The sequence below is a fragment of the Artemia sp. Qi Xiang Cuo genome, chromosome 3, assembly GCF_049724085.1.
Source record: "Artemia sp. Qi Xiang Cuo chromosome 3, ASM4972408v1, whole genome shotgun sequence".
Classification (NCBI taxonomy): Eukaryota; Metazoa; Arthropoda; class Branchiopoda; order Anostraca; family Artemiidae; genus Artemia; species Artemia sp. Qi Xiang Cuo.
Genome location: NC_142796.1, coordinates 35784317 through 35809636, shown reverse-complemented (window position 1 = coordinate 35809636; position 25320 = coordinate 35784317). Strand labels below are relative to the sequence as shown.

Here is a 25320-nt window from a genome sequence, read left to right as displayed (position 1 = left end):
CGACAGTCTTCAATCAGATGCCTCCTAGTTTCAGCGTTCATCTTGGAAGTTTGACATACAGACAAATCAACCATCCCAATTCCGGCAAGGTACTTCCTGAAATTCCCAATTGGCTTTAGTTACCATTCTTATATCCGCCCTTTTCTGTTCAACGTAGGATTAAACTTTTGGTGTGCTTTCTTTTTTTCATTATATCTGACCTTTCTATTCCCGTCTTTTTCGATTTTCTTTTGCTTCGTCTTATCACTGCCGCTTTCCAGCTGCCCTGAGAAATGGCGATGAAAGATTTGGATGTATATTCCTCCAGTGATATCCCAGTCTTGGCTGCTTCATTTCCCAAATCATTACCATCAATGCCAGTTTGTCCTGGGACCCACATAAGCGTAAATTGGTTTGCTATGGCTGCTAGATTATTCATTGCTTCATAGCGTTAAATTCCTTTCTTTCCGATACTCTATATTCTAGTGATCATTATACATGCTTCCTTGTCCGTATTTTCTATATGTCTAGTCCTTTTGCCTCTGTTTTCTTGCTTGCCCGTTCTATTCCAAACATATCACCTTGGAACACCGTAGAATAACCTCCCAAATGATAACTAATTATCCCTTTATCCAGATCGGGTGTATTCTGGTAAATTACAGTACCAGTATCTGATTTCCCTTCAAATTGCAAACCATCTGTAATGCACATTATTCTGTTACTTTGTAAAGCAGCTCTATCTCCTGCTCGATTTCTCTCCTATCTTTTATGGCAATTTGGAATCCCCTCTGAGGTTTTTTTTGCCGGGATGATGTTACTCGGACATCTGCATCTTCTCACATTAAATTATCATTGAGCTGCAGATATAACGTGGCTTTTAATTTTCCCATTTCGTATCTGCTGGTCTATTTGTCCATTCAACAACAATCTGCAGTCTGATAGTCCTTTTTATTGCTTCTTTCTCTAGAAAATTGTTATGTGTTTAAGTCCTAGTATTAGCTTAATGGATGCCGTCACCTTTCCATGGTATGCTGAGGTTATCATTAGGCATGCTAGCCTTTGAACCCTTATTAGAGGGGTAATGTGACCTTTGATTTGAATTTAGTTGACCCATGCTGCTACTCCATGTGATAGAATCAGTTTGATTACAGTCTTATTAGTTTTATGTGGAGCTAGGTACCATTTCTTCCCCACCATCTGTTGGCACTGAATTAAGAAAGCTCTCTGAGTCTTTTGATTACAATGAGCTTTCTGACTTAGCTAATGGTCTAATATAAGCCCTGGGTGTTTCACCTGGCTTTTCAGAGAAATCAGGTGGTCATATACTTTTAAAATAAAAGGAACTTGTCATTTTATCTTTCTTGCAAAAACTAATAGTTCATTCTTTTGTGGTTTCAGACGTAGTTTGTGACCATATTTTGGTTTTTTCTAGCATATACTGTCCCAAGTAAAACAGGGTTCTTTGACATTTTCTTCTCAATAATGATATTATATCATTAGCATACGTCTGGGTATATCTTCACTGCTGTTCTGAAATTTTCGATAAACAGCTCATAATAAAATTCCACATTTATAGAGAACATACTACCTCCTCCTCCCCACTTGCTGGAACCACTTATAAATAGTTTTGTATAATTTGACTTCCTTCAGGCTTACGACTGCTTATCCAGTTCTCAGCATAATGGTGTTTCGTTTCTCAATGCATTGATCAATTCTTTCTTCTTCCCATTGCTATCTCTATGGAAGTAGCATTGTCAATGCGTCTTCTATGTCTAAGAATATGCCCAGTGTTTATTCTTTACTTTCAAAAGCTTGCTTCATTCGCCGCACTAATTGTTGTAATGTAGCTTGCTGTCTGTCTTTCTAAAATCGTTTTTTTTTATCTCTGAATTATTTATCAAGTACTCAACATGTTTTTAACCAATTAGAATTTTCACAATTATTACTACCACGTCTTTAGAACAGTAGTTCGATAATTTTCAAGTATCTTAAGTTTTTGGAATGATAACTGTATGCTCTGCGAGCATTGCTTTCCTCATTATGGACATTGAGTTCAGCTCCACTGATCCTCCCTATTTCCAATGATGGTCATTGACTCCTGTGCCGTTGCTATCTATGTCGGCGTCTCTTCCAACAACCTGTCGAGACTGTAGAAGGATGCTTAACAGTGAAGCTGATTAATTTGCCAACATTCTAGGCCTCTTGGTACATATGTTGCTGTCATTTATTATCTTTAGGGATCCCGCTTCGTCCTCCTCTGAGTTGGACTCTGCGGTCCTCTTAAAAAGAGGTTCGAGGAGCGTATATTCTGTCATTCCATGTGGATGACGAAAATTACTCTTCCATTTTTCCAATTAAATTCTGTGTACCAAACATAGGTAAGTCAAAAGGATACTTCTGTTGGCATATCAATCTCACTTATTGATGCATTATCATGGACAGGTTCAGATAGACTAGCAGGAGCACAGATGGATAGGTGCAAGACAGACGGTGCAGTAAGACCAGTTCTACTGGGAAATAATTGTATATTTTCACAAGGGAAGCTCTATCTCCCAAAGAAACTATTGTCATCAAAGGGTCGTAATTCAGGAGGTTTTTTTCATACAAGAGCAACTTTGCTGCGACTTGTACCAAAAAAATGTGACAAATGCATGAGTCCTAACCACTCACAGAGGAAGTGTCAGCAAACACTCAGTTTTGCCACCAAACTCAAATCTAGAATCAAATATATCACCAATCCTTCAGAAAGTATAAAGACAAAGAATTGTTCCTTTCAGAGATGTAATAATTTTTCTTATTAGTCCGGGCGCCACTAAAGCGTATCTCGCTTATTTCTGAGTTGAGGTGATCAGAAAAACACAGTCAGTTTGACAACAGTTTCCGACTATATCGACCATGCTGAATCTGAATATGGGTGGTGCCAAAGCTGGAGATCACGGCTTGACCTTGTAAAAGCAAAAAAACACTCTTTTTAGGCCTATAAAACGTGTACAGACTGTTTATTTTTTTTCTAAGGTTGTACCACTCCGATGTAGTGGCGTGACATCTCATTTTGTTCCTGACATAGTCCTCTCATAGAATATGTTCGATTTTTTCCGATATCTCGTATAGCCCAGGAGCTATAGGCTAATATTTATTGATTTTCCCCGAAAATCTCAAAATTCAAAGGTTCATTTTCCGCTAAGCCACGTATCTTGGACCTTTCTATAATTTTTGGATATTTCATCCTTTTCCAAAATTTACCTTGAGTATTTAGCTTCACATTGCCGTAAAGTTCAAAGCTTCAACTGTTCGGTGAAGCCGTCTAGAATTTTTTGAAAAAGTGTACGTCAAAATGTATATGCAAAAATACATTTTTCCAAAATGATGATATGACACATCTTTTATGCTAGAATTTAACGCCAAATCTGAATATGAACTTTACTTTTCAACCAAATATCAACTTCAGTTGTTATAGGCTAATTGTTTTACTACTCCACCTTGAGATCAAATTTCCCAGGTACGCATTTTGTAGGAACAAGAAGACGAAAATGATAAAAAGAGCTTTCGTGAAAGAAACAATCTTGTGAACTCTGTTGCTGATTAAACTTGAGGTTGTTAGTATGATTTAGAAGCTGTACTGTTAGTGGTTAGAGCTAAGAATAGGAACTGAACGACGCCTAGTGCCTGCCTTATGTAACTGTGTAATGTCATGGACAGGTAGGCTAAATAACTTTCAGATTGCTGGAAATGAGTGAACAGAAACTGAGTATTAGGCTTCAAGATGAAAACTAAAGACTAGGTTGGAATTAAGAATGAGTTTTTATCTCAAACTGTTTGATAGACATTTTGTGACATTTCTGTGTAGACTTGGCCTATACTGTAATTAGGCTAAGTTAGATCAGACATTTTTTAGGGTATGTTAGTCTTGATGTTCCTGAGACCACCTTAAACCAATCTACCACAAATCCAATATTTTGGATACCCTACGCCAAATGCTGGGTATATCTAACATTTGGCGCAGCCTACCCTAGCCTACAGTTAGGGATATTACTTGTCTTATGTACTACCATCAACATAATGTACTACTTCAAACCTGCAGTAGTACACCATGGGATCTGTACCTCAGAATTTGAGTACTACACCCCACCATCAGTACTACATTAAACATGGTGTAGGTCCTATTATGCTATACCTGGAGTAGCACACTGTTGGTTAGACATAGGTCTCAAATTTTGAGGTACAGATCCTGTGGTGTACTACTACAGTGTTGAAGTAGTACATTATATTGATGGTTATACATAAAATAATTAATGTCCCTGACTGCTAGCCTATGCCTAATCTAGTCGATGCCTATCAACAACTTAAAATATTTACAATAAATTGTTTGCCAGTTGAGTGAGCATAGCTTGAAAGTGAACTGGGACACTAAAGTAAGCCTCCTGTACTTAGCTTAGTTAAACTGCAATGATATTCTGCTCGATTTGGTAAATATGAAGACTACTGGCATGGTCAGCAATGAAAAATAAGCAATATGAAATGATTTTTGTGTAAAGTTTGTAAAAAGTGGACTTTAAAGACAATTTCTGATGTTTTTCTTTCTAGGTCAACAATGGAAAAGCTGAAGGGAAAACATCTGCGCTTCATGCTTAGCCCCCAAAATAAAACAACGATTAATTTCTCTTTGTGCATTATTTGCCAGAACAAGACAAAGAATGAGAAATTGTATAAGCTTACAGACATACTGTCGAGTTGTGAGTGTCCTTCAAGTCAGGTGCAAGTGCAATTTAGCTTACATTAAAAAAACAATCTTATGAACCAGATTTTCATGAGAAGGAGCACAAGTGGCACAAAGCCTGTTGTAAAAAGTTCCTCCGTTGTAAACACCACAATAAAACTGCTGATCAAGCATCAGCTACTGAAGAAAGCATTCAAATTCCACCAGCATTGCCAGGCAGGACTCAATCCCAAGCTGGGGATGTTGAATTTGACTATAAAACCTGCTGCTTATTCTGTAGTATGAAGGGAAGTACTAAAAATAAGAAACTGAATGTGTATCAAATTTGAAAACGAATCAAAGACCCCAGTAGTGAGATGTGATCGTACCAGAGACAGATCGCTTAAGACGTCATCTCTGTTGTTTGGTAAATTTGGCAAAACATCTCTGAAAAGAAAAACAGTCCTTGGTGACTCAAAGCTCACTCTCAGAGATATTAGTGACTTCAGTGACGTTCCAATTCAGCCCATATTTGTGGCCTGGGCACTCTGTCGGTTTATTCCAACCAAACGTCTTGATGCCACTGTTATTGACTCCAGCGCAGAATTGCCCAGTTTCAAATTATTTTATGCAAGCCAGATAGAGAGTGAAGTGATACCTATCACTCGTATCGGATATCTACCAGTCATACCAAGTGCTCCATCTAATCCAGCAGTTGTTGAAGAGGCAATAAACGTTATGAATCGTACAGCTCACGCACTGAAGTTACCTCATACTGTAATAACGTGTGACCTAGCTATCTACGAGATCATTGTCGCATTAAAAAAGAAACAGCCTGAAGCATTCAGTGACGTTATTCCAGGAATGGGTGGATTGCATCTGTGTATGAACTTCCTTGGTGTGATTGGGTACCTCATGAAAGGCTCGGGGCTTGAGGAAATCTTTAGTAAGGCTGGCATTTTACTCCCTGGAACTGCTAAAAAAGCTATGACTTGAAAACCCTATTAGAGGTGTATGCAGGCTCACATCGTCGTAGTAGAGGCCTTGTACAGAGTATATTGGAATGCTCTTGAACAGTATAACATTGAATCAGACGAAGAAGCAGGTACTTTTGATGAGCTGTCAGATTTGATATCTACGTTCATGAATTGCGGAGGCTCATTGGACAACCTATACAAACACTTGGAATCTATGAAGCCTTTGATGAACCAGTTCAACAAGTCGCGTGACCAAAACCTTACAACGAAGTTGTGGATGGAGTATATGAATCTTGTGCTGATTCTTCTCCAGTTCCTGATGGCAGAGCGTAGGGGAGACTGGGAAGGTCATATTATGGGTGCAACCCTCATGTTGCCGTATGTGACAGCCGCAGGGCATTATAAGTATACTGCATGTCTACTCCAGTATTTGAGTGACATGAAAACCTTGCCACCTAGCTTGCATGATATCTTTGTCAAAGGACTATTCAACGTGAAGCGGAAAAATTGCAAGATGAATTGTGTTTCCCCAGATCATGCACTGGAATCCACACTCCACCTTGAATCATAACAAAAGGGAGGAATAAAGGGAATCACACTGAGCTCAATGGCAGTTGCCAAGTGGACTACCACCATACCATTCTGTGCTGAGGTTTCCTCTGCCCTTTGTCGACTTGCCGGACTTGAGAGCATGAGTGAATTTGACGGTGAAGGAAGCAAAAATGGAGCCTTTGAGAAGCGCCAAGAAAACCTTGTCAGTAGTGTGGTCTCTGTTGTCGAAGACCATATTGATCCTTTTACATGGGATGAGGAATCATTGGTGAATATCATTTCAAATCAAGTCGCTGATGAGGCAGTGGCAAAGAGCCTCCTGGGTGCACGTGCTAGTGGTTTAAAAGCATTGGAAGCATACTTCGATGGAAAACCCAACCCCTTTTCCAAGGTTAAAGTAAAGACTATGGATTGCGAAACAAAACAGGCCAAACGCTCGACAACCAAGACCGGTAGCAGCGTTCATGCTGAATTGGAAGCTGTTAAAAGGATTTTGGTTACTGTTGGCACTAGTCAAGAATCTACGCTTGAGATACTAAGTAAGATCATGCCGCATGAACTTTTGCCCTACGCCCCAGCAATATTTGAAGCAGGAGCTGGTGAACGTATTAAACTTCGATCGGGTACGAAGTCAAGTTTTCTCGAGTTCATTCGTACCTCTGCAAGTTTAGAAAGTTGTCCTAGTGAAGTACCGATTAACACGGTCACGGGAACTGGTGTGGTGGTAGATTTCATGCCGTTAATCCGGTCGCAAGTGCCAGACAAAACCGAAACCGTTGAGGCATTCTCGAAACGAATCCTTGCAAGGCTATTAAATCGACTCCCAAAATCTACAACCGAGCTGCATATTGTAGCTGATCGGTATGACGGAGTGTTTGGCCTTGCAAACATGTCCGGGCATCCTATTGTTCTAAAAGACAGTAGTGGATGTCATGAGCGGAGAGGAAATACAGTGACGAAGAGTTTTATCGTTACGAAGAGCATGGTGCTAGAAAACTGGGATATCTTGCTTATGCAGTCAGAGAGTAAGGCAAGACTTATCGAATGTATTTTTGAATTGTGGAGCCATGTCTTTCTTTCTGAATTAATATTTACCATTTACCTCTCTGGCGGATTCAGTGACAGAATGAAGGTCCTAAAACTGGTCCCCTCCAAAACGACATTAGATCCGAACCCGGACTACGAAGCGACCTTGTGCAGCACACATGAAGAAGCCTACACGCGTGTGGCTCTCCATGTTGCCGAATGCTACAGAAATGTATGTTCCGAAGTAATTGTTGAAGCGAATGATACAGACATTGTGGTCATTCTATTACAGAACTATCGCAAAATATTCCTCTGCAGGTGTGACTCGGGCTATGAACCCGAGCTCTACGTTCAGTTCCGTGACAAAGTCTTTCCTATCCTTACAATTGTGAACAGAACATCGTGGGCTGTTGTAGAGTCAATAGGGCTGCTACATTGCGTTAGTGGATGTGATACGGTCAGTTTTTCTTCTCGAAGGGCAAAAAAACATTTGCTACATCTGCTGTTAAATCACAGCTCATTCAAGAAATTGCTGATCTTACACTGAAAGTGTGGAGTGATATCCGAAACATCATTATGTACGAGCCCGAAATCATGCGTATCTGTACGAAATTGGCTGTATCGGTATATAGCAAAAAACAGTCCGAATTTGATTCTCTCAATAACCTCTGAATTCATTTATTTCCCAGAAAAAAAAACTTGAACAGCTTGCCCCCAACAGATGGTTCTTTCGTATATCACGTCAAGCGAGCTATACTTCAGTGGAGCATTATTCTTCAGGCTGTGATTCCTAAGCCCTATGTCTTCAACCCACTTGAGTTTGGCTGGACCCATCACGACATTTTAGGAGTCAGTCCAGTGACTTCAGCGCTGACCCCCTGGCCTCTAACTGTCAACAAGGCTTCGACCTTTTGTTACTGTAAAACTGTGTGCAGTAAAAAGTGCCCTTGTTTGGGGATAAAGCCATGCGACATTCTTTGCGCGTGTGGTGGGCGATGTGGTGCCGACAGCGACGATTCAGACGAGGATTAGCGGGATTTTTTTCGCACGGTGGGGGAAAACCGTTGGGATGCGCGCGAACTGTATTTTGACAGGCTTTACTTGTATTTTTACTCAATTAATTTCAACCCAATAGTATTTTTATACAAGTATTTTAATAAAAATACAAGTATTTTTATATAGATGTACAGTACATCAAGAAAATCAGAGCTTATAGCAAATTAAATAGTATATAGCAACTAAAGTTGAAAAACGATGACGAAGTCAACACTACCGTTAGACTCGGCGTCAAAATTTATCATATAAACATGTCTCGCTGTACCATATAAAAAAAAAAAAGGGCCTACAAATACGTAATGAGCCAAAAACAAACGAACATAATATTGGGTTGAAAATTAACGTTGATATTTTGAATCCACGCTAAATTCTAGCGTAGAATATTGTGACATATGACTTTTTGGCAAAGATACATTTTCGCATATATTTTTGGCTTATACTTAAAAAAAAATTCTGTGCAGCTTCAACAAACAGCTGGAGCTTGGAAATGTTCGGCAATGTGAAGCTCAATATCCAAGGTAAATTCTGGTAAAAGATGAAAAATCCTAAAAATATATTAAGTTACGAGATACGTGCTTTACCTTGAAATAAACATTTGAATTTTGAGATTTTAAGGGAAAATTATTAAATATTAGCCTATAGCTCCGGGACTATACAAGGTATCGGAAAAAAACAAAAATTTTATAAGAGACGACCATATTAGGAATAATATGAGATGCCATGCAACTAAATTGGAGTAATACAACCTTAAAAAAAAAATAAACAGTATGTACACATTTTATAGGCCAAAAAAGGGTGTTTTTTGGATTTTAGAAGGTTAAGCCGTCACCTTCAGCTGTGCCACCACCCATATTCAGATTCAGCGTGGTCGATATAGTCGGAAACTATTGTCAAACTGACTGTTTCTTTTTGATCATCTAGTTGTCACATTATAGAGGTCTGGCGCCCAAGCTATATCCTGACGAGAGCATTGAGTAAACTAATGGTAAACTGAAACTTAAGTATCAGTGTACATATACAAGGAGAGTACTGTAGTTACTTACCGATCCATAGGTGCTAATATATTACCTATTCGTACTAGCGACAAATTAGATTTATCAAGGCTTCAACACCGTTCACCAGAAAACTTTGTTTGATATCAGATTCCATAGTTTTCTGATAGCGGTGTTGAAGCCTTGAAAATTGAACTCCAAGTCCAGTGCAAGAAACGGGTGAGGACGCCTCTAATTGGAGAGTAAAAAAAATCCTGCAAAATGACATTGTGTCTGAGCAAACCTATGCCAACATGATTTTTGATGGATAACGAAGTGTTATTCATGCTAAATTAAGTTCTCACACAGAGCCATTTTGTGCTGGGGAGTGCTGAGTGTTGACTACGAGAGCCAATAGAATTATATTTAGAAAAGTTTATTCTTATGAAGAAGTTTGGAAAACGAAGTAACTTCTCCAGTCAATCTCATTAGATCAGCTCTAGTGTTAAAAATCATGGATTTCTTGTCTCTAGTTTACATATTTATTCTTCGGTGATATTTATTCTTTAATGTTATTAGGTCTTGGATTATTTGGAGTTATTTTTCTACCACAAAATGAATTGAGACATGTTTAGATATATTTTGGTTAAAGTAATGGAAAAATTCTTATCCAATGGTTAATGGTTGAACCAAACCATGTTTCTTGCCTGAAATAGCTTTGTGTCCAGATAGTTGAAATATTTAAGAAATTGAAACTAAAAGCCATTTTCACACGTTCCCGTTGTAACCAGCGCTTTTAAGAAGAAGTTCATCGAGTTAGACCACATAATAAATGTTTCAGGGAACCTTAAAAAATTTAAGGAGTTTTTTTTAAGATTACTTTCTTTGTATAAGTTTTGTGAAATGTAAATTTTTTCTTTAGCCTTTTTCCTTGTTAATTCTTATATTCATTTCTAAAATAATTTCATCATATTTTCAATATTCCTGGATGTTGCCATCAGTTCCAATTACAAACTGAAATTCATCGAAACATAATGAATAATTTAGGGAAATTTGTTGTAAATTATAACTTCTTTTCCTAGAGAAAGAAGACCAGAGTTTTTTTTGTAGATACTTCTTCTAATGGTCAATAATCTTATGTACAAAGAGAGTAATCTCATTTAGAGAAAATAATTGCTGTTTCTTGAACGTGAGAGAAAAATAAGTAATTTTTGTTAGTATTTTGTTTTATCATTCATTTTTTCTATAAATATCTAATCTAGAGATTATCGGTAGATGATGTAATGTGTACCACTTTCAAATGATTCAAAAACTCAAAAAAATTAAAGTAATAAAAATTGCTATAACTTTTCAATTAAGAAATAAAAGAGGTCTGGGATACTAAAATGGAACGGCTTCTAAATTGGGATAATAATTCGGCCTTTAAGTAGGAAAAAAAACAGCACGTAGATAGAATAACCCTACTGTGTGGAACTACTGAAAATTTTGGATAAGCTCAAGCTATGGCATTATAATATTATTATATTATAAGGACGGGAGGAGATCGTAAGGACAGATTTAAGGGTAATTGGAACTTCCTGAGAGGGTGCAAAGAGAGAAGCTTTAAATAGATCAGTGTGAAGAAGTTTGAGCATCTGTGTTGGCCTCGGGCGGCTTGGTGCTGCAGTGAGTTGTTAGTTGTAGTAGTACATTATATCATAGAACTCTTATGAAACAATATAGATCCTGTAAAATGATGTTATAGAACCCTTTTCTTAAACCTAAAACATTTTGTGTTGTTTTTTGTAAGTTGTCCAGAGTTGGAAAATTGTGGGAAAGGGTTGGAATCAAATGATACTTTCTTGAAATAGAACAAGACCTTTTCGATTTTTTTTTTAAAAGTTTAAAAATCATTGTTTCAAAAAAAAAAAACATAAAATTATTAACGGCTGATCAAAAAAAGGAAGGGGTCAAATTTCACTCCGGGAAGATTTCTTGTTTGAATACAAATTAGCCTAAATTTACTTCGTTGATTAAGTGCCATTTAATGCTGTGCTATACTTTCTTGAAATTTACTGCTGTGCTATACTTTCTTAAAAAACAAAATTTTTTGAAACGTTTCTGAAAAATGAACATAAAAGTTGCTGTTTGAAAAAAAAGCCAATGGATGGACAGTTGATGATTTTAAAAGAAATGACGGGAGGGGTAAAATTTTAATTTAAAAAAAAATTTTGAAGACAAATTTGTCGGGATTCACATCGTTGATTAAATACTATTTAAATATAAATTTTCTATAATCTTTCAGGTTATCCCAGTCACGGCTTATTCATGAACAATGGAAAAGAATCTTAATGTGCAGTTATTCTTTAGTGCTTTTTTCAGTAATTTATCTCTCAGGAATTTGTGTTATAAGAGTAAGAGAAACTGTGTGAAACATTTGTGAGACACATAAGTGTTTCCTCCCATTTGATGTTCGGCTAAGATGACGATACCTTACGTAATAAGAGTTGTTTGCGTTTTCAAAATTTCAATGACAAATGTTTTATATTGTATTTCGTTTATAGTATATACTTGTAAAGTGTATATTTTTTCTTTTTCCGTTAGCGGTTTTGTACATTGAGATTGTTAGAAAACAATTTCATATTTAGTTTTTTCTTGTATAAACGAATAAGTGTTTGCAGATAAGCAAGACTCCCAATCTCGAGACTCCTTTGTTCTGTTTTATGTAATTTCTTATATTTCCCATACAATTCCCAAGTTTTTGTGTTTTCCTTAATTTTCTGTTTCCCTTGACAAATTTTTGTGACCTTTGCAGGATAGAAGATGCTTATAAAAATGTATGGGGCTGTGCGTCCTTTAATTGGTATGCATCGTATGTGTGCTTGGTATTATAAAGCTAGGTCTGAGGCATTATCGATTATTTGGTGAAATGGAGTCATGGTAGGGATATGTTTGGACGTACTCAAATTTGGGTTACGGAAGGACTGACTGTAGAATGCTGTAGACTATCAGTAAAAACACATATAGCTCTCTGGATGTCCTCAGCTTTGGGCACAAATTTCATACTCATGAGTTTCATCTACACATACTATTTTGCAATTGACTACATGGGTTGGCCTATGGCTGACTGAAAATGTGAAAATGTTCATATGTGTTCTATAATAACATTCCAAAAGTTATCCAGAAACTTTCTGTAAGGCCAGGACGTACTTTTTGGTCCGAAACAAGTTCGATTTGTACAAACGTTACAAGAACAGGGGAATTCTATTTGAGAAGCAATAAATCTTCTGGGTGATAATTCATTTGAAAAATAGAGACAAAACCTAGCTATATAAAGTTTTCTTTTTATTAAGGGACCAGAAAGGATATGTGTGAGGAAAACACCTGGAGCCTGGGTGAACATAAAATAATCTGCAACGAGATCACTGTACAGAGTTGTATCCAGAATCTTTGTTCGGGGGGGAGTCAGACTCCATTTCAGGGGGGAGGGACTCAAATCGGACCCTCTCCTTTCCCTGGATATGGCCATTCCACTATAATGAACATTTATTGAAAAATGTTCAGCGAAAAACCTCTCAAAATGTTTGTGGCTGAAAATATATTTTGGCAACTTTTCAGCTCCTAAACTTCCGCACTTGCGAATAACGATAGAAGTTCGTACCAATACATCTCTTGATCAAAATTGTAAACCACCTTAGGTCAGGGTTAAACGTTGCCTCTCCTGGCAATAAATTAGCTATATTTTTTTGCTGGCTGAATCTTAGTGCTCTTTGAAGGACTTTGTTAGTGGATTAATTAGACTCAAATGACAGAAACCGAAATGTGGTAATAATAAACTAATTACAACAGTTGAGGAAAACAAAAAAAAATGGCAAAAAAAAAATTTAATGGCAATTAAAGCTTTATAAGAGGGAATATACCATTATGTTGTAACTATATGTTTGATGAGGATTTCTTATGTCCAATTTTTTTTTTTCTGGAATTTTACACATAGATATCGAGGTGTAGGTTCTTAGTCCCACAATAGGTTCAACTTGTATTTATTTTGTCAAAACGAAAAAATTGTAAAGAAGAGAATGAGGATAGTAACAACCAGTGAAAAATAGAAGAGAGTATTTCGGTCGACACCTCCGTTTGATCGTCTTTTGGCGAAGAATAATTAAAGAATACGAATAAAAGTCCAAAGGATAATATAAACCCAAACCTAAAAAAAAAAATCTGCAACTAAAATAAGAAGACCCTTTCCAGGTAACGATACTTGAAAGAAAGTTACCCTTTCATCGTTTCTTTGAAAGGGCCTTCTTATTGATACCAAGATTTCTTGAGCATAGAGTTTTCTATAGAAATTACTCCTGGTGTATATCTGTTTCACTATTTCAGGAATAATATCCTCTCTAAATGAATGAATAGCTAAAATTGAAGTTATGTTTGTTTGTTGTTTTTTTGGGGGGGGGGGTAGCCATCTAACAAGTAATTGGATGTATTTTTGAACTGATAAGTCAAAGATGATATCCTCGGCTTATCTTTTTGAACATAAATAGTTTTAATTTAAAAGGGTAATGTAACCAAGTTTAAGAAAAAGTAGGGAAAATCAACCGAGTACTTTCAACTTGTGAATTTTTACACAAGCATTGGTGAAACTTTTGTCCTGTTTCTTGATTCCAGAATAAACTCAGATTTTTTCAATGAAGTTTCAACGATTTACTAAATAGTCCTTTCTAAGAAATTTCCATCGTTATTCGTTTGTAGGGTATACCTTAAAAAATGTAGGGTATACCCTACAAAAAAAAGTAGGATGTACCCTGCAAAAGAAATGTGCTCCCTACAAAGGGGGGTAACTTTAAAAAATACTCAGATCATGCGCTTGGGACCATACACGTGGGTCATTAGTATGTAAGGAAATTACTTTTATTCAGGATGAAAGCTAGCTAAAAAGTAGATGTGTCACCCAGCTGTTTAATTTGTATTCATTCTATATTGAGTGTCTTTGTTGTTTTCGCAAATTCTTGTTGAATTATGAAATTGCTGTTCAGAAACTATTCCAACCAATAAAAGAAAGGAGAGGTAAGAAATGACTTTCACTGCCACCTCTAATAAATGGTTCAGGTGTTTTGGTTCGATTGTCTATAAAAAAAAATACTTGTAAATGTGCTTAAAATGGACATCAAAAAATTGGATTTTATAAGCTTGATTTAGTGTTTTTGGGAAAGAGATTTCCATTCTGTATTTGCTGCTAATTAATTCTTTTCATCAGGGAATATCCCTGTTACTATAAACTTGACGACTCAATCAAGCGCATGGATGGTAAAACTAAAAAAGTAAGTTTAAATAAGATACATGGTTAGATCAGCTCATGCAAGGCCTAATTCATCCTTCATTCCAATTTAAACATGGGAATAAAGGTTGAAACATCGACCGATGTTTCGAAATATGATATTTTTTCTGTGATTTTTTTTTTTTTTTTTTTTTTTTTTTTTACTCGAAGCTCCAATATTAGATCAACATGTGAAGCTATATCTCATGGTAAATATTTTAGATATGTGTGCGTAAAAATAGATTTTATGTGATGGATTTACAAACTTCTGTCTCACTTTTCTCTTCTCCTCCTCCTTGATGAAAAATTGTAATAACTGTGTATACGTATCTTTGTGACGTTGTAAATTGTTTCTTTTATTGCTTTGTATCTGAACTGAATAGATATAGTTTTGTTATTTACTTTCTGGACATCGTTTCCAGTTTCTACGTTTTTATCCATTGGTTGTTCACGTCGTTTTTTTGTGACTATAAGGTGATAATACTCAGACAATTGATTCAAACAAAGTGTTTCACAAAAAGGGCTCAACATCCAGCTTAGATTTATGAAGAGATTAAAAGCGTAACTCAGGAATGACTGAGTATATTAATTTGGAACTCAGGAAATGACAAAGGATATGTCAATTGACCAAAAAGACAATATTTGCACGCTACTACTATATGTACCACCAATACTACTGTTACCGATACTACTACTACTACTACCACACTACTAAATTTACAATATTGAGGGAAATTTTTGAAATAAATTAAAAGCACTATGCGCATACACATTGTCAAAAGAGCTGACCTCAAGAATGGATTCGGGTATTAAGTTTGAATTTTCAGAGAGTGCTTAAAGGGGAAGATCAATTGACCAAAAGGCAATATGTGCGCGCCACTACTATTATTATTATCCCTGCTATATTTACTGCTAGTATTACTACTACTACTACTTCTATTGCAACTACTTATAAGGCTGAAAGCATTAAGATGAAATTTTCAAGAAGCATATGAATATACAAGTTACCGAAAGAAAATATAATCAATGTCATAGCAATGGCTGATTGTATTGAGTTGAAACTTCAGAATTTGATGAGAGGGAGGTGCAACTGACCAAAAGGCAATACGTTAATACTACTTCTGCTACTAGTGCTATTACTATTAACACTACCACTAATACTATTAATATTACCACTAGTAATGCTAATAATACTACTGTGACTGCTATTACAACTATTCCTAAGGGTATGAAGGTGAAATTTTCCGGGAATTTCGAGATGGGAAGTTGAATTGCATCACAACACGGCGTCTGTATGTAGGTTGTCAAAAGGACGTAACAGTAATATTTTAGGAACACTTTTGTGTGGGAAGTTGAAACTAACAGGGCTTGCTGCTGGGGATGTTGAACTAACCAAAAAACAATATTTGCATTCTCATGCTACTGCTTCTACTCATACTACTATAATTATTGCTATTACTGCCACTAAAGCTAAGGCTACGACTATTTATTCTACTGCTATTACTATTACTGCTGGTACTACTGCTACTATTATTACTAATTCCACTACTACTACTGCCACTAAAATTACGGCTATAACTATTAATTATACTGCTACTACTACTACTGCTGCTATTAAAACTAAGGGTATTAAGTCGAAAAATTTGAGAAATATTGAAACTGTATTGAACTAAATCAAACCACACTATGTCCACACAGGTTGTGAAGAGGACGTTTCAGGAACGGTTGATGGCTAATGCTACTACTGCTACTACAAATATGGCTAATACTGCTGCTACAATTATATATACTACGCAAGCCAAGGGTATTTGGACTTCCAAGGAATATTGAGCTGGATGTTGAATTAAATCAAAACGAACTATGAGCACGTACATTTTCGAAAAGGTGACAAAGCAATGTCTCAAAAACGGTATACATTATTCAGCATTATGCTTTTAACTAAATCTTGCTTTAAAACTAAATGAAAAGGCACCGTGTGTATGCAGGTTGCCAATAAGACATCTCAGAAATATCTAAAGAGCGACTAGGAGTATTAAATTGAAACTTTCATGGCTACTTCTATTACTACTTCTGCTCTTACAATTTAGCTAAATCAAAAGTGTATCCAGGTTGTCAAAGAGCATAGATAAAAAATTTTGGGAAAGGTATTAAGTTTTATTTTTCAGGTCAACTTAAGGAGGTATTCAACTAAATAAACTGTACTATTCATGTCAGGATTAAAAATTGTTGAAAAAGTTTTTCCAGCATACAAATAGCAAGCAAGACTATGGATTCATCGTAGAAAAAAGAACGAAAAAATACAAAATGCTATTTAAATAAGTTTTTCCACAAATTAAGTTTTTTAAAGAAAAGTAAAGAGTTCTATTAAACCAAAAATGAACAGAAATAAAGTCAACTAATCTTTTGAGCTTAAAACAACCACAAAGCACCATCAATTAATAAATGAAACCCAAAATGAACAGAAGTTACAATAAATAACCGAGTCAAACTCAAAACGAGCAGAACTTAACATGAGCAGGGCTGATAAACCCAATACCTTCTCAAGACCAGAACATAGCTTGCACTTTACTGCAAACAAAATAATTTTTACATGTTTTTACTTTTTTGACTTTAATGAATGAAAAATTAAGACTAAGGAATAAATATCACAATATATATATTGAACTGATAATCCACGGTCATTTGTTTCTTTATCTTTTTTTAATAAAGTGCAAATTATTTTGATAATTTTGATAAGAAAAAAAATTATTTCTCTCAATTTAACACCAACTTATATATTTATGGCATGACTACATTATATACTGACTGTAATAATGTCATTATTACACAACAATATAGGTTTTACTTTTGACGGTATTTATGGGTATAACCTACGATTTCGACGTCATTTATCATTATCTTGTATACGAAAATGCAGTTTTTCGTAAAAAATTGAATCTATTTGACATGCTTTTTTTTGTAAATTAAAAAATGTTTTTTTTTTTGTTAGTTCTTAAAATCCCTCCTAAGGAAGACAAAATGGCAAGGACACTGGATAGAACTGTACCGGTTAAGAAAGGAATCAGGCAAGGTGCAATTGCCTTACCTTTTCATTTCAATAACTATGTCCTGGAAACTCAGGAGCATTGTGAAACGTCATGCGTTCTGTCTGGTCCCGATACCAATCCTTAGTCATTTCTGCCGATAACATTTTTAACATTAGCTAAAGTTTGGACACCATTTCTGAAATAGTCTGTCTAAGCTTTGCTTCAATCGCCGTTATCTTGCAACCCTATACAACACTGTTGCTCTCCTCCTAATCCTCTACTTTGCACGCTTCTGGAAAATCTTACAAATGCTGATAAATCGAAAATCCGCTCCACTTTCTTCCGTTTCACAAAATACCTACTGAGATATCCAATTTGGACACGCAATTGAAAGCTCATCAATAGTCTTCACACAGCAGATCCTACTATAGCCACTGCTAAACTTGAGGAGAAACACAACCAAAAGATTTCAAGACATGCATCTTCAACTCTAGTTCCGTTGTCATAGTTGTATAGTAATATTTTTCTTTTTCTCTCTCTCTTTGTAGTGCTCCGTTATTTTCCTTTTGTATTAAGACGGGTTTCAATAAGTAATAGTAATAAAAGGGACTAGATATAGCAATTTCCTTTAAAATAAACCATTAAACAGCTCTCTCTGATGTTCCAATGCCCCGTTAGCGGTGGAGAAAAATTGTAAAAAACTTTCTTCCCATGCAAAAAAAGAGATTTTGCTTGTTTTTCAAGTCAACGGATCATTCTAAATGCGGATTATGCAAGTTTCATTAGTATATAGTTGTAGAGACAGAGTGAAACCTAGCAAAGAACAAACCACGGCATATCGTAACTAAAAGTTAAAATAATACAAGCATCTTTTGAAAAGCTGTTCTTCAATGATATCGTGCCATATTTGACTTATTTAACTGCCTGATTCTCTGAGGTACGTTTCTTACTATTCCATCTAACAAAAAAACCAAAGGTTTTTTCCTGTGTTTAAATATCTTTGAAAAAATGTGTCTCGTTAATTGTATAAAGTGCAATAATGTTTTTAGGGCTTTAACAACAAATTTTCCTTTTGAGTCGTGGTTGCAACGGTAAGAATGGTGCAACCTAGTAAGAGACGATTACGTCCCAAGTACGAAAAACGAAAGCCCAAAACTCGTAAAAATGGTGCCAGACCAAACACAAAACACATCGTTAGAACCGCCTTGACCGAAACCCCCTATAAAGGAAACTTACAGTTCCATGGCTTGAGCAACAAGGAAAATCCACTGGTTTGAAAAACAAGGAAAGTGGCTGCAACCACGTTTTTGTGCATCGACCGCATCTTTTTTTTTTCGTTTCCTTTTCTCCGCAGCTAGCTGGCCACTGGAACATAATAGAGAGCTGTTTAATGGCTTATTTTAAAGGAAATTGCTATATCTAATGCCTTTTGTATATAACAGAAAATGATTTTTAAGATAAATCAATTTTTTACGAAATAAAATTGCATTTTCATATACAAGATCGTGGTTTCAGCGCCATTTTAATAAAGCCCGAAATCTAGCCCATGTGATTTTGGTTGTAGCGGTAGCTAACACCTAGTAAGAGACGAACACATCTCATAGTAAGAAAAAAAACAGAACTCCGAAAAATGGTGTCAGACCGAAACATAAAATACAAACGCATAGCCAGTATAAGTAAGTACATTGTTATGGTAACAACTGAGCAAACTAAACGAAACATGCCAATTTCTTTTTGAAATCCTTCAAAATACTATAAAAGAAAAAAAAAGAATCATAATCATGGTTGCAGCTGTAGCTGTAACCCAGTAAAAAGCGAACCGTGTCCCATTGTAATGAAAAGTTAAAAAACGCATTTTTTTTAAATGCCTAGTGACAAGAAACTGCCATCTGACCCTGACTCACAGGAATGGTAACTATTTTTCCGTTCACCTTAAAAGTTAAAAGTTTGTAACGAAAAGAAGCATTGTGATTTCAGAAAAAGGCTTAAAACACCTCGAAAAAGTTTCTGATCTGAAAAATGTTTCGAAATGAAAAGCTCATCCTTGGAATCAGCATGTTCCAAAACCTTATAAAGGTGAATCACAGTCCCCCACCTTGATCAACAAGAATAACTACTCTTTTCCGTTTGTGGTACTGATATGTCTCCTTTTTTCTTTCTTTCATAGGGCTAGCCGGCTATCAGAACATGACAAAGCGATTTTCAATGGCTCATTTGAAAGGAAATTGCTACATATAGTCGCTTTTTTAATTAACCAAAAAAAATTTTTAGAACAAAATAAATTTTGTACTAAAACTTGAATTTTTGACTGACTTCGCTTCCTGATTCTCTGTGGATCGTCTTTTACTATTCCGAGTAAGAAAAAGCCATAATCTTTTTCCAATGTGTTATCAACATATATATATAAACATGGTTGCAGCAGTTGCTGCGACTTAGTAAAAGAATTTTAATAACAGATTACAACAATTCAAAAACCTTAAAAAGCAAATGTTGGAAGCATAGTATCATAGTTGCATCTGTATCTGCAACCTAGTAAAAGGCGAACCGTAGCCCATAGTAATGAAAATTTAACAAATTAAAAAAGAGAGATAAAAAAATTCATCTGACCCTGACTCAGGAATGATAACTATTTTTCCGTTCACCTTAAAAGTAAAAGTTTATAACTAAAAGGAAACTTAAGGTGATTTCGGAAAAAAGCCTGAAACTCCTCGAAAACGGTTTCTGACCGAAATGAAAAGCAAACCTTTGGAATCAGCATGACCGAAAACCATATCCAGGGGAATTGCAATTCCTACTTTGATCAACAAAGAAAACCACTTTTTTCCGTTTGTAGCACTGATATGTCTCCTTTTTTTCCTTTTTTTCATAAGGGCTAGCCAGCTATCAGAAAATGATAGAGAGATGGTTATGGCTCATTTGAAAGAAAATTGCTACATATAGTTGCATTTGTAGTTAACAAAAGTAATTTTAGAACAAATCAATTTTTTACGAAAAATTGCATTTTGTCTTACTTTGCTGCCTCATTCCCCGTGGTTCGTCTTTTACTGTTCCAAGTAAAGAAAGGCCATGGGCTTTTTCCTGTTTTTAAAGTGAAGAACAAATTCTAGCACATAGTTACTACAATATTAAAATAGCTACATTAAAAGAATCAACTTTTTGTGGTGATTAAAATGCTGATTATTCATTTCTTCTATTGTGACAACTACAATTTTCAGTCTCCTTTTAATATAATAAACCTGATTGCTTTTTATAAATTCAACTTGATAACGTCAGAATAAAGCGCAATTTGGCACCCAATAATTTTACATTAAGCTTTTTCTAGTTTTTTTTTCAATAAAAATCCCGAAAAGGGCTTTTCTAAAGAAACGACTATAAAAAATAGTATTTTGCATAATCTATCCGGGGGAATGAGCTGAACGCAGGCACTAGAGTAGAATAAACCTAACCAATTACCCTGGTCCTATACACCAAGTCACAGAAAGTGAGTGGTCCGTCACTATCCTTCTGGATTTGGTTGGTGTTACGCTTCACTGACCATAGTGAATTAGCCGGGTCCACGCATCAATGCACACAGTGCAAGTTCTACGCTTCATTTGCATCCAATAGATACTGACGATTCTACGCTTCATTGCACACGTGTCGTATGGATTTGGTTGGTTATGCGCTTCATTGACGATAATGAACTTGCAGTGTCCACGCATGATTGCACACAGTTCGGTGGCTGCTATATATAGTGTTGGGATGAATTAATCTTTAGGTAAGCGCCATTGCGAAACAAAAGCGATGATTTATGAAAAATTTTAATTATGTAGAATTTGAACCTGAGACTCCCAAGAATAAAAGCGGTTATGGCTAACAAACTGAGCTAACACCCCGATGGTTAGAAATCGTTCTTAGAAATATATTCTAAATGATAGATTTCGTGTTAATGAATATTCCTCGCCCTATGAGTGGTCATAGTATGGGGAATATTGAAAGAGGGCCAATGGTCCTCCATATCCTCACCACCCTAAGCCCAAACCCACTCAAGAGGCCCCCCCCTTTTTTCACCCCCAACTTTCTTTTAATTCAATCCATGAATCATTTTTGAACTTGGACCTTCATTGGAAAGTAAAGAGTAATATCAAAACTAAAAAGAGCATAAACACTGCCTTCGGGTGTTTTACGAAGTTAGCCCTAGAGCAAAATCTTATTTATTTATTTTTGATTCTGAACTTTTTTTTTGTAACTTATAAATTTTTTCAACTGTTTTTCTGTGTTTAAATGACATTGCGTATACTTATAACAAAAAAAAAAAAAAATCGATTATGATATTTTTGGAATATGAAATGAAAATGGTATATGCATGCTGGTTGTGGTTTTTTATTGTCACAGAAAGTAGGTAGTCTCTCACTAGATACTGAGGGTTCTATGCATCACTGGCCATAGTGACTTAGCTGTGTCCACGCTTGATTGTGCACACAGGTCATACTTTGGTTGGTGCTACGCATCACTGACAATATTTAATTTTCAAAAAAAAAAAAACAACAAAAAAACACTACTTGAATGTGTTAAGAAAAAAAACCTTTTCCATTGCCTTGAAAAAAAAAAGAAATGACTAATATTCGATAATATCAGACACGTTTTAGTAGTATCAAAAAATATTTTGTCAACCAGTGTCAGCATAAGATTTTGTTAATAGCTCGCAAGATTTCGATACTATCGTGTAAGAGTTTGATAATATCAGACAAGTTTTGGTAATACCAGAAAATATTTTATTAATATCAAGTAAGGTTAAAGTAATACCACATACGATTTTGTTAACTAATATTTCGTCTTACGTGAATTGTGGTTACAAAAAATATTAAGTGAATGTAGCTAGGATAAAAAACACTTACCATCCCCTTTAAAGGAAAAAAAGTGATTGATGTTCGTTTTACACGAATTTTTATTACAAAAAAAGTTACATGAATGTTGTTAAGGAAAAGAAAAACACCTTTTCCGTTGCCCTGAAAAGAAAAAACAATTACTGATGTTTCGTCTTATGCAAATTTTTATAGCAAAGACATTACTTGAATGTTGTTAAGGTGGAAGCAAACCTTTCCATTAAAAAGTAAAAAAGAAAAAAAAGGGACTATTGTTTCGTCTTACGTGAATTGTCGTCACAAAAAAAAACATTACTTGAATGTTGTAAAGCAAAATAGGACCCTTTTCCATTGCCTTGAAAAACAAAAAATAACTAGCGTTTGGCAATATCAGAAAATTTGTTGATAGTATCGGAAAATATTTTGTTAATGTCAACTAAGATTTTGCTTCAACTAATATAAAACTTCATGTCTTCATACAAGAACAGAAATAAAATGTGCTTTCGTCACCACTAACAATAGAAAAAAATAATTAACAAAAACAAAATAATAAAATAAGGGGAACAAAGAATTTAGATTAGAAAAACGAAGATTTTATCAGTTCTGCATCTTTAAAATCTTAAATTAGATAAAAAAAAACTTAGCTCAAACTTGCAACGTTGTTAGTCCTTTAAAAAGACATATAGCACTAGCTTGCAAAACTTTATCAACTTTTACACGGGGGTCTTAAGGTTTTCGCATACTACCAGCAAATAAAGTAGTGCCAGAGACAACATGACGAATAAGAAACATAAAAGGTCTATCTACAATAAACGAACTTTGAGGAACTCTTGGCACCATCATCATTGTCATCATCACCATGCCTGCAAAAGGAAATTATATATATTTATTTATTGTGTCTTTTCTTTCTTTTACCCCCCCCCCTTATACCACCAAAACAAAGGCTATAGAGCGACTTTGATTCGAAAAGCATTTGCGGGTTTTTTTTTCACAAAAAAAACCCTTTCTCACTTTTTTTTCGTAATTTAGATAGTAGAATGCGAAAAAGTACAGGAAGATTTCTTAGTTATATCATATTTTAAGATATTTGCTTCAAGAAAAAGAATATTGAGTTTCTATGCAAAATTTATGGCAATAAATGTCTTTGCAGAAAAAAAAAGATAAAGTTTAATTTTCACTGAATCTAAAATATCCGTTTACATTCAACATATCCCTCTGTTCAAACTCGTGTGAATTTTACTTTCAAAACAATTTATTATCCAAATTATTCAGTAAATACATGGTTTTACACAGGTCAGCTCCATCCAACCAATGCTGATAAAAATTAAATCACAAAGCTGTTTTTAATAACACTACTTATTGTCAATAACAAAATAAATCAGCATCAGGAATAAACGGCTTTTGACCGGTAAATTGAAAGCACCTGGTATTGTTCAGGTATTTAAGTATCGTCAAATGCCTAAGCATACATTCTGAACCCCTCCCAAATTACACTGGTATGCCCCAGGGAACCATCTTAAGCCCGGCTTTATTTTTTGAAATGATAAACAACCTTGGTGTTGATTTGTCGGACAGATGGAAATTTGATGATGATCTAACTGTCTTAGAGACATACTTTAAGAATCCAAAAAGTGTCCAAATGAGTATCCCAGAACATATATCAGATGAAGCTGTTACCAACGATATGACAGACAACCTTTTTAAGTCAACAATTTTAAGAGTTAATTTCCTGAAGACTCTTTCTTATTTTACCTGTCCAATTCCCCCTGAGATGCAAATTACTGCTAAGAAATTACTGGGTGCTAAAATCTCAAGCGATTTAACATGGGATTACCATGTCATTGATATTTTAAAACGCGTAGGCTAAATACCACATTTTCCTCCTTAACAGGTTAGAAAAACTTGAAAAATTGCATTGTTTAAGAATTTTCTCTTATTTGTAGGCCCAATCCTCGTGTGCGTCTGACCTGTTTGGTATCCTAGCATCTCCAATGAACTGTCAGAAAGAATAGAGACAGTCAAAAAAGGGTGCCGAAGAATCATCTCCAATGAGGGTAGAGTCCCTTATATCTTCCTTCTTCGGGGAGCCAATCTGGTCACCCTCAAGGAAAGGAGAACAAAATGCCCTTGCGTTTCACCAACAATGCCCTCCATAATCACGGAGAACCTCATCTCCCTTGTTCTGCTTTTGCTTTCGTTCCGTTCATAGTTGATCTATTTAAAAGGCGTATCTCCCCTCCCCCTTCTTTACCTTACGACTGTTTAATGTTTCATTTGAAAATTTTGAGCTTTCTTTTTTCACGGTTTTCTTTAAACTAAATTATGTTTTGTAATTTTTAGTCAGAAGACTAAGCTGCCCCTGTACTTTTTTTTTCCTTTTTAATTATGCAAGTTTTAATTTTTTTTTAAATGCTTTAACAAAGTCGTTTTATTAGTTGTGTTTATTGACTCTAAAGTGAGAGTTCGTCCCATTTGGGTTTGTGATAGCCATTTTACAGAAATCAATTAAAGAAACTGCCCCTTTATCCTTCCCTTAACAGTAAAGTCTAAAATCTCTTGCATCATTTGCGTTTTATTGAAAACTATATGTATCCTGAAAATTCCTTAGAAAGAACTAATAAAAAGAAACTAAATATTTGATAAACAATGATAATAATTGCTGAAAGCTCAACAATTCAAGATTTTATGTCACTGTTTAGACTTTTACACTTAGGAGAGTGGGAAAGGGGCAGTAGATAAACTTCTTTTTGTAGTGATTTTTGTTCATTTTAATTTTGACTTGAATATTCAGTTTAATTTTTATTCGTTTTCAAAATTTATTTATTCATTTTAGTACCTGTTATCTGTATGATTGTTTATTTCATTTCTGTTCGTTTTGGGTTTCATTAATACTAGTAATT

General features: G+C 35.3%; 2 protein-coding genes across 3 annotated transcripts in view; one reads left to right on the top strand and one right to left on the bottom strand.

The window, feature by feature from the left end:
- The window catches only part of LOC148954045 (homeobox protein PKNOX2-like), a 39284-nt gene extending 24430 nt beyond the window's left edge, over window positions 1-14854 (top strand). Inside the window, exon 7 of the mRNA XM_089086896.1 lies at window positions 11542-14854. Coding sequence (XP_088943022.1) covers window positions 11542-11588 — 47 coding nt within the window. The 3' untranslated portion in view covers window positions 11589-14854. The remainder of the gene's footprint in view (window positions 1-11541) is intronic.
- A 7576-nt stretch (window positions 14855-22430) lies between these two features.
- The window catches only part of LOC148954043 (leukocyte elastase inhibitor A-like), a 104848-nt gene continuing 101958 nt past the window's right edge, over window positions 22431-25320 (bottom strand). The window contains exon 8 of one of the 2 annotated variants that reach the window (XM_089085765.1): window positions 22431-23283. In XM_089085765.1, the coding sequence (XP_088941891.1) occupies window positions 23147-23283 (137 nt within the window). In that variant the 3' untranslated portion in view covers window positions 22431-23146. The remainder of the gene's footprint in view (window positions 23284-25320) is intronic. The other variant, XM_089085761.1, reaches the window with a different exon arrangement.